The sequence below is a fragment of the Crocodylus porosus genome, unplaced genomic scaffold (assembly GCF_001723895.1).
Source record: "Crocodylus porosus isolate Cpor-Errol unplaced genomic scaffold, CroPor_comp1, whole genome shotgun sequence".
NCBI lineage: Eukaryota > Metazoa > Chordata > Crocodylia > Crocodylidae > Crocodylus > Crocodylus porosus.
The window spans coordinates 39,826,245-39,836,539 of record NW_017728947.1 but is presented as its reverse complement, the minus strand read 5'-3'; the positions used below and the strand labels follow the sequence as shown (position 1 = coordinate 39,836,539).

General features: G+C 42.7%; 2 protein-coding genes across 2 annotated transcripts in view; both read right to left on the bottom strand.

Annotated features, from left to right (window-relative positions):
• Positions 1 to 1,659, bottom strand: part of TTC17 (tetratricopeptide repeat domain 17) — a 105,133-nt gene extending 103,474 nt beyond the window's left edge. The window contains exon 1 of the mRNA XM_019551742.1: positions 1,487 to 1,659. Within this exon, the coding sequence (XP_019407287.1) occupies positions 1,487 to 1,645 (159 nt within the window). The 5' untranslated portion in view covers positions 1,646 to 1,659. The remainder of the gene's footprint in view (positions 1 to 1,486) is intronic.
• Positions 1,660 to 4,324: 2,665 nt separating this feature from the next.
• Positions 4,325 to 10,295, bottom strand: part of API5 (apoptosis inhibitor 5) — a 22,016-nt gene continuing 16,045 nt past the window's right edge. The window contains exons 12-14 of the mRNA XM_019551922.1: positions 9,167 to 9,243; positions 7,880 to 8,016; positions 4,325 to 6,531 (exon numbers count right to left, since the gene is read on the bottom strand). Of these exons, the coding sequence (XP_019407467.1) occupies positions 6,452 to 6,531; positions 7,880 to 8,016; positions 9,167 to 9,243 (294 nt within the window). The 3' untranslated portion in view covers positions 4,325 to 6,451. The remainder of the gene's footprint in view (positions 6,532 to 7,879; positions 8,017 to 9,166; positions 9,244 to 10,295) is intronic.

Here is a 10,295-nt window from a genome sequence, read left to right as displayed (position 1 = left end):
TTTTAAAAACTGTGAAATATACAATAGTTGCTTCTCTTCTGTAATTGAGTAAACTGTGAAACAGCTCCTTACCAAAACAACCAGTTGTGACTAGGCAGATATAAGTACTACAGAGGAGAATAGATACTTGCTCACTGCATTACTACCATACATTGCTTCCCAAAACCCAAAGGAAAAGGGAAGAATAGGAAAAGAAAAGGAGAGGAACTTCAAACCCATCTGCACTTCAGATTAAGGCTGCCACATCAAAAAGCTTTGACAATAAAAGCATCAGGCACCACAGTCATTTTTCATGCCCTCTCAGATTAGTAACTGCTAATACTAATCACAGTTAATACTGTACTTACAAATTCCCCTTCATGACACAGGTAGACAGGTTCTTTGGGTAAGTCTGATATCTTTTATTAGACCAATTAAATAGTTGAGTTTTTTTCTTTTTTCCCCCCAACTATTTAGTCCGTCTAACAAAAGATATCAGATTTACCCAAAGAGCCTTGCCTGCCTACGCCCTTAGACCAACACAGCTACAACTTGCACTGCTCTGTGTCAGAGGGCACTTGCTGTATGAGAACCAAGCTACTTCAGCATTAAGACTCATTGAACTTGGCTTCCCCTTTTCTTCCAGCATAGTCTATAAAATCAAGCACCCTTTAACAAGTGACATCCAGGAACTCATGGCTCAAAATACAACCACAGGCTGGAATTAACATAAGAACGTAAATCATAAGATCTGCCATTTCCTGGGTCAGACCAGAAGCCGGTCTTGCTCAGTACCCTACATTACACCATGGCAGAGAGCAGATGCTAAACGCGAGAGTGACCTGGGCACGAGCAGGGTTTTTTCCACTGTTCCTCTCTCCACTGCAACCTCCAGCATTTAATGTCAAGCTTCCCTGCTTGTCTCATGAGCAAGGAAGCTTGACTTTGAATGCCAGGGGTCGCAGTGGAGAGAGAAATGGTGGAAGAAACCCATTTAGACGAGCAGGGAAACACACCTCCCCTCCGAGAGTGGGTTAGGTGCTTTGGCAGACACAGGATGGCTTTTCTCAGCAATCCCACGAGATTCTCAACCGGGGGTTGCAGCACCTGGAGATGTGCTGTTGTTCAGGACTCACCAGGCAAGCTCATAGGTGTCAAACGGCAACAGCCCACTGTGTGAAGGGCATCCTGCCCTTTCTGTGGTCTGTGCCAGTGGGGATCCCCGCCAGACACACAACTCTCATGACTCATACAGACACCCGGAAACGGCATTTCCCAAAGGTGGAGGGAAGCCTCGCACCTGCCGCCCCGGGGACTTTGCTCCCGTGTGGCCCAGACGCTTGCCCAAGAGGCTCTCAGCCCGAAGACCGCGGCGGAGCGCTAACACGAGGGCAGGGGCTGAGCAGCAGCACAAGCGAGGCCGAGGCCGAGCCCGGCGGGACCGGGACGCCGCCCGCACCCGCAGCCCGGCGGGGGGTGGTCCCGGCGGGCACCAGCCGCCCCTCACCTGCTGCTGGATCTTGCCGTCCTCGGTGACCACCCAGTGGGTGGTGGCAGCGCCCGGCGGCGCCCCCAGGCCCAGCAGCAGTGACAGACCCAGCACCCGGCCCAGTGGGGTGACCACCAAGCCCGGGCCGCCCCGCCCGGCCGCTCCGACAGCCGCCATCTTCGCCGACCCCAACCCCCCCGCGCCACCCGGAACCGGAAGCTCCGCCGCCGCCATTTTGGGCGGGGGATGAGGGGGCGAGAGAGAGAGAGCGAGAGCGAGAGAGAGAGAGCGAGGTAGCCCCAGAGCAGAAGGGGCGGGCCCACGGCCCAGGGGGAGGGGCTTCCGGCCAGTAGCTTATGTCACGGCGTGGAGGTGTGGCCGCAGCGCTCCTGGCGACGGAGTTTCACGTATTCCTGCTATTCATTCATTATTAATACTAATAGCACGTAATAATCAAGTCATAACGTAATAGAAGCAAGGACAAATAATTTCTAGTATAAAAATGCTAATAAAATAAGGATAATAATAGTGAAGAGGTTGAGTATAATAGTAATAAGAAAAATGACAGTAATAGTAACAATAAACATAATGGTTATAATAGTAATAATGATAATAATAGTGACAATGCAGTAAAAAGAAGATAACATAATAATAAAACCACATCGTAATCTCTGGCAGTCCCTCGCAATCGAGGATGATTATCTTTCCCCTGCTCTTCTCTCTGTGTGGGAAGATGGTTGAGGAAGCCTGTTTGGCATGGACATACAGGCAGTCCTCAACTTACAATATTTCGCACTTACAATGTTTATTAATTAACACCGTTTCAACTTTCTGATGTCAGTTTTGACTTACAATGCTTGATATGATGCGGCACCATGCCCGTGAACAAGTTCTCTCTGTTGCTTCATCTCCCTGGAGGACATTTGTCCAAACTTCCTTGGATGCTTTCTCTGAGAAAGCAGACAAGACTCCAGAAGAAACTGCAGCAAAGACTCCTGAGAAGACTCCAGCCAAGAGCCCTTCAAAAAGTTCAACCAAGAGCCTTTCAAGAAGTCCAACAGTCACCTCAAAGAAGTCCGTCCAAATCAATATAATTGCTATTTACAATGTAAATACATTAATGTAGCTATATTACTCATCTATACTTGATCGAATACAAAATTCTGGTGTATTTTTGGTAAAAATAAGGTATGGGGCCTTGGTTCAGGAACCAATCCCCCATTTATAACATTGTTTCTCATAAGAAAAATTGTCTCCAAGTTACAATGTTTCGACTTAAGACACAATTGGCTCCTGAAAACCCTGTTTAAGTCTGAGGACTGCCTGTACTCTACCACAGGGGAAGGGGCCTGTGCCTGACTTGTTTTATTGTGGAGAAGCTGCAGCACACGAGCCCCTCACAGCTCTTGACAGATGGGACCATGATCCCATGGTAAGGAGACCAAGGCAACTGGGGATTGCGCTGTGCTGCAGCCTTCATCTGCTAGCATAGCCATTGAGATTCAAACACCTTCCTTCACGTTGAGGATTTGTAGACCCAAAGATGGGGGCCAGGCAGGCTTCAGTGGCAATCTGTACTCACTGTGTCAGCCCTGTCAAAAGATGCATGTGGTTTTTCAGGAGGAAAAGCATTGTCATCTGCTGTCCTCACCCCATTCTGGTGGTTCTGCTACTGCTTGGCCTGTGACAACTTTTTCATCAGTTACCCCTGCTTATTACAGCTAACCTTCCCTGAAGGCCATTCCACTATCCACCATCTGTGAATGCACTGGGTAGCAGTACAGCTTTGCACCCAGAGATCATACTAAAAGTATTAGTAATAGAATATCAATAATGAAATGACATTAAGACTATAATAACAATTAAGTGGTTACAACAACAAGACAATGATTATTGTTGTTTGACCTTTCTTCTAAGCTGCTCAGTCTGGCATTGACATGAGCTTTGTATGTGCTGGACAGCTGGCTGGGGCAGAGCACTGAACCTGCCTTCTCACCCTCTATCCATTGGATGCTGCTGTATAAGGTGTTTAAGGGAGGGGACAGCCATAGTGAGTCATGCATGGAGACAACTGTTTCTCCTCCTTTTATACTATGTCTACTTGACCTAGGCTTTTTGACAAATGGATTTTTCCTGGCTTGATACTAAAATCTTGCATTGAGTCCATATGCATTTAAGAACAAGTAAAAGACTAAAGGGTTGTAGCATCTCTGTGATAGTTTAGAATACAACAGTCTGTCTTCCTACTAAGTGAAAGTTATTTTAAGATAATTAACATAATAGCCATATGCCGACAACTGAATGATCAAGCCTGTAAGTCACATGGCAAACTAACTTGAAAGTTGTTTAGATTTGGTAAAGTGGCAAATGTGTTTTCTGAAAGTTGCAATGACCAACAGGGTTTTCCAGGCTAAGCATATGAATGTCACTATAGTGCACTGAAGTGGCAGACTCATTCTCACAAATCTTTCACCAGTTCTTGGATGCTAAATCACTGCTCAGTCATTGCCAGTTATGACAGTGTCTAGAATCATGATCTAGAGTTTTGAAGAATCCCTATTACAACATACTTTTCCAAGCAACAGGTCTTCCTGTTCCTGAATAAACTGCATTCAAACTCCTGGAACTCTCTCACAGCTTCTACTGGACATGTACCTTTCATGTTCTGTCCAAACCTTTGTTAGCTTTTCAGTTGTAGATTAAAGCATACCTATCCATTTGAAATAATCTGAGCTCCCATTAAAATGAAATAAAACTGTAGGAGAGAACATCCCTTCAATGAGCCATCACAAAATGGTCTTTTAAATATGAAATTGTTAGAAAGCCCTGTAATCATGAAACAACAAGGCACTCAAACAAAATTACAAAATGAATTTTATTTCAAAAGCATTAAGGGAACATTTACAGTTGAACAAGGTGGTCAACAGGTGTCTCCAGAAGAATTCACAGCCTCAGAAGTTAAGAATAAAAGGAAGGGGAAGCTAACTATTTCTGAGGCAGCAAGAACTCTGTGTAACATCGTCTCTAGTAGAGTCCCATAAAGTCAACTCACTCAACTTCAGTGAGAAGGAAACTGCTTGTATCCAATGATTAGTCTTAAACTGTGCTTGCAAATAGGCTATGAAAATCCTTTGTTAAAAAAAAAAAATGTCAACTAATTACCACATATGCAATAGGCCAAATTTTCACCTGGAACATTTGTACCACCTATCCAGCACCTGTTACCAAACTGATATTTTTTTTTTCCATATGTGAAAGTTATTGTTCATATGGTTAGTTTCTTAGTGACAATCTAAATTTAGCAGCTCTTTTGAAACTGGAAATGCAAGTTCAGCACAAATGCTTTCGGAATGTCCAAAGTTTACAGTTACAGACCCAAAGTTAAGAAATTTCAGTTTACTGCTTCTTTAACCTCAATAGTTTTGCTATGCAGGCCTCTCTAAATAATTGTTTTCTTCCAGAAGATCTTGCACTAGGTTCCAGAAATGCCCATGCCATATGCTCAGATTGCAGTGATAAATATCAGCATGCTAATGAAGACACCTGTATCAGATTCATATCCTATGACTCACATATACACGCGAAACTAAATTGAAAACATCACTTTCAGGCATTTGGTTTGTCAGGGTACGGACGTAAAAATGACTGAAAAAAAAATTAAAGGGAAATCCTTCAGACTTCTAAAGCCTAAGCTATTTTATGTCAACATATCTCTGAACGCTTAAAATTATTTTCCCTTCCAACTTTCCTTCTTTTTACGATCACCTAAACCGTTTCAATAGTGAATCTTTCAAGAATGACCTGAGAAAAAAGCAAAAAATTCTTCAGTGGTAAAAAAACCTAAACAAACACCACCCCGTCCCCCTCCACTGTTCTTTTAAGTTGTATTTACTGGGTGTCCGCATTTAAATAAGAATTACAAGCTATTATTAAAAACTAAATTGCATGGAATCTTTAATTCTTCACCTGAATCAAACTACATAACTGTAATTTTTCTGTGTTACCCAAAATACAATTTTATTTATATATTTTTAAAATGCAGTTGTATTGATTAAAACAAAAAAAAAATTGTCAAGTGCCAGCCAACCCAGAAATGTTCAATGCGCAGGAAAGGCCAGCTATCTTCTCCTGTCCAGCTTCATACTATGAAGCTTAATCATTACATCAGGCTTGCCCCATTCTGGGAATATTTCTACTCATTTATTGTTTTTTCTTGTTGGTTTATTGAAATTTCATGGCATAAGTATATGCACACATTTATATTAAACATTAAAAACCCATTTTCAAAACGTCACCTTTGTGTTACAATGCACGGAGAAGAGTAAGATGTGCAAAAACAAAAACACCACATTCTCCACATCTTAAAAATAAAAGGATTGCTTCATGCTACAGGCAAAAGTTTTGCATCCATGTTGCAGACGTTATAAAACCAGCATTTATTTCAGTCAACGATTTTTATGAAAAGTAAGTAAATGCTAATTTCACAATGGTACTCTTCTCCACATATTGCAAAGTATGGTTATAGATGAGGAAAGGATTATTTCAGCTGTCAGTATTAACTGACACATCTTTGTAATCAAGCCTTTCCTGTCCGTTATTTTATACACAAACTCAATTATATAGTTTAATTATGCAATAGCTGATTTTTAGGTTAATATACAAACCATCAAGATGTAGCTTCAGATAAAACATCTACGCTGTTTTCCATTTCTGAATAAACCCTGAAGACACTTCAAAAATAAGAACTCAAAGTCGCTGACTGTAAGCATCCAAAAATACAGTTGCTGTTTCACTATGGACGAATTGTAGTCCGTTAGAAAAGTAGATCATACATACAAAGGTATAAAGAACATTTAAGTCAGTCTTTAGTGGAAGGCAGTCCTTGAAGGGATACAATAACCCAGGCAATCCTTTGATGAATGGTACGTTCACTTTTGACAGGTGCTTTCACCTGTAGTAGCCCTGGAGAATATAATGGTCTGTTCAGTAGATTCTTCCTCTACTGCGATTGCCTCGTCCTCCCCAGCCTCTCCCTCGGCCACCTCGGAAACCACCTCTTTGCTCTGAAAATAAAAGCAAATGCATTTATTCCATAGAGGTCTCCAAGTGTCTTTTGCTTTAACACTGTTTAAAAATGAAATTACATACCAAATCATACCTGTTACTGTTCTTTTAGGTACAATTATCTGGACTAACCCCCCATGAACAACACACCCACACACACACTTATACTTTGGTTCCTCCGCTGAGATGAGACTTGTTCTTAAATTAAACTGTTCATTTATGCCGTCTACTTCTTCAGCTAAATTTTAGTAGTTTTGGTTCTTTAAACATTAGGATCCCAAACCAGCAAGACACTTAAGCATGTACTTTATTTGCCTCGGTGTGAGATGGGCATGCTAGAAGGGTGGGACAGGACACAGCTGGACCTGGACAGGTTACAGAGGTGAGCGAATGAGAATAGGATGGGATTCAATACCGAAAAGTGCAGGGTACTGCACTTGGGCAGTAAAAACCTTCCAACCCTACATCTATGAATCTGTGTTATGAGCCTCACTGAAGTCAACAAGACTGTTTCTTGACTTCAACGGGGCTAATAAGTTAAATAAGTACATGCTTAAGTGTCTTGCTGGACTGGGATCTTAATGTTTAAAGAACCAATACTACTAAAACTAAGCTGAAGAGAGAGATGGCATAAATGAACACTTGCATTAAGAACAAGTCTGATCTCAGTGGAAGAACCAAAGTGTTCCTCAGGCGATCATTACGAATCCAAAGTTTGATCTCAACAATCATCTTGTTAAAACATAAAAGTGCATTATTTTCCTGCTACTGTTTCTTCCCTCCGTAGTTTAAAGAATTAATAGTCATTATATTTCTGTCCTTGCCTCTTGATTTTAAGTGTACTCTAGTTATTTAAAACCAGATAGTTTTGAGCAAGGAACTAAACATAAATGAAAAGACAGGCTGCTCCACTAACAGAAAGACATATTAAATTAAATGCCAAGTCTTGAACCCTAAAGGTACACTGTGTTGTGCAAAACCTGTGTTAAACATACCAACCATGGGGAGTTGACAAAGACATAATTCTTACTCTTGAAAAAGTTCTGTCATTGTCACCATGACATAAATGTTATATCTTGGCTTTTAAATAATTTAGTCACTAATTCTAAGTGATTGCAAGCTATTGATCACTACTAAAATTTACAGCATGAACTTCACAGTAGATAAGTTTATACACTTACCCAAAACTTACTACTCTACTAGTGATTAGAAATAAAAATACAATTACATGAAACGGTCATGATAGCCTAATTCTGAATCTAGAGGTGATCTTGTGAGAATTGTCCTCAATTCTCTCTTTCCCATAGGTAAATAATTGATTGTACAAAACTCTTTTGTAAAACTCACCATAAGAAAAGCTACCCAGGTTGCTACTGTATTTCCCACTGGGAGGGTTGTATATTTGTCTTGCATCTCTTTTTGGTCCTGCTGCAGCTTTCTTCGGGGGTGAACTTGAGGTTGTATCTTCACTTGCTCTTTTTTGCCTACAAAGGAAAAAAGCAAAACCACATCTTTGGAAGACAGCACACACTCCCTTAAGTGAGACATACAAGTACAGCACGTTCAGTTTCACAGACTATTAAGTAAGAGCCAGAATGGTTAGAGTGGAAACATACGTAACATCTGAAATGTTTCCAAATGAAATGGGCTTGAAAACATTTAACAAACATATTGTTTCAGACTCCAGACAGGTGCAGCCCCTGAGCTGGAGTACTTCAAAACTGCCCCAGCTGATGCAGCAGTGTGTTCTCCAGCCAGTGGGCACAACAGGGGTGCAAATGGTGTCCCAGGCAGGTGGGGGGCAGGGAAAGTGCACAGCTGCCACTTAGCAGCTCCTGCTGCCACTCAGCTTCCACTCCTCCCCTACTCACTTCCCACCAGTGGAGAGGTATGTGGAAGTCCCCAGCAGTGCCCCAACTGCTGGGGACTGGGGGGTCCCCAGTGGTGCTCCAGCACTCTGGGTATTGGGGGGGAGGGTGGCAGGAGCAGCCAGGGTTCAGTGACCAGGTGGTGGGAAAGCAGGAAGGACGTCAGCCTGTCTTCCCAGCTCTCACCCCTGCAACACGTGGGGAGGAGGAGAGGAGGGGGTAGGGGGAAAGCAGCAGGGTGAATGGAATACTGTGAGATTCTGGATGACCCAAGGATTTTGTCTCATGCCAGAGCTATGCGCACATAACAGGAGCTGAAGCAGTTCAGCTGATTTTGGGATGTTTCAAAGGGCATATATGTTTGCCGCTGGCCCTCTAAAGCATTTCAAAAGGCATCTGAAATGCTTCAACATTACATCTACAATCCTAGATGATGATACTATAAATCCTTCACAAGATAAAGTTAGGCTGCTCTCCATTGATTAAGTATTTTGCATTTTACCAGAGCAAGACTAGACATTTTACATTGCATTTCCATAACCGCAGTCATGATGGCTTCGGACCCTATCACAATGCATAATATAATCTGCCCAATAAATACAATGAACTTTTATGCAACAGAATCTTTATTTCACCTATGACTGTGTCCTTTCTGACTGCATGCTGAACACATACTAGAAAGTTACTACATGTTACAAAATGAGGATTCCACAATGCAAGTATTAATTAGGGCAGCATATTAAGCAAGATTTCTTGCAACACTTACCCTGCATCAGCCTTCTGTACAGGTTTCCAGGACAATGTAACTGTGCTCTTATAAGAAGGCGGAATGTGGAAGAGATCCTAAAAGGAAACAAAATATGTGATATTTTATCCCATGATGAAATCCACAATGATAAAGAGCTTTTTCTAAAGATTCCTCTTAAACCAAACCATTGTTTCAGAATCCTAGAACTTCAATCTGAAAAAAAATCAGTTAGCTCATTCCATACATTCTACCAGGGAATATAAACTACAACTTCTATTTAACACGGACCTATGAACTGACACACTAGCCTAACAATTTCACTCACAGCTGTGTGAAACTCATTACTATAAAGAGTTTCAATGATTCCTGTGCAGGCCTGCCTCTCTGCTATCCCTGCCACTCAGTTAATGGGTGGGGACACACACAACAATTGAACCATTTCCAAATATCACTGAGTGGAAACTGGTTCAGAATTATGTGAAGTGCTGTGGCTGACACCAAAGGGTTACAGCAAGCACCCAGCTCAGCATGCCTCAGTGGGAAAGCCAATCCAGGGTGTAGGGCCACAGCCCACAGAGCTCCCAGTACAGGATCCACTCCTTCCCAGTGCTGGATCCAGCATTCATAGCACCTGCCTGCCCTTTCTGATGCTCCCTATGTGATGCCCACTCCAGCCCATGCAGGGCAGCCACCCTATGCAGCATGGGTTCTGGACCAGCCAGAGCATATGCTTGATCTGATATGTAGGGGCAGGAGTATCCATGGGTCCCCCTCCATGTGTTGCTCATGCTCCAGACCAGCCAGCACAGGCATGTAGCAAGACCTGAGGGGTCTTGGGAAGTCTGTGCCCCACCTCCCCGGTCCCTCTATCTGGCACCTAACACTTTTCTACCTTGCTTGCAATACCTTCATGGTAGCAATGATGTTTGAGAGACTGCTTTCAAACAGCCAGGCTACCACTATGCAAACCCCTTTTCCCAGCGAGGAGAGACATTTTTCTATTACTGAGCTATCCAGCCTGCCTTACAGTTTCTCCGGGGCTGCCCCCATAGGGTTCACCTGCAGCACTTTCACCAGGCACCCTGAGTGGCATCCTATGCATTCAGCCACTCATGCCTCAATTACAAACAAACAAGGAAAGATAGCA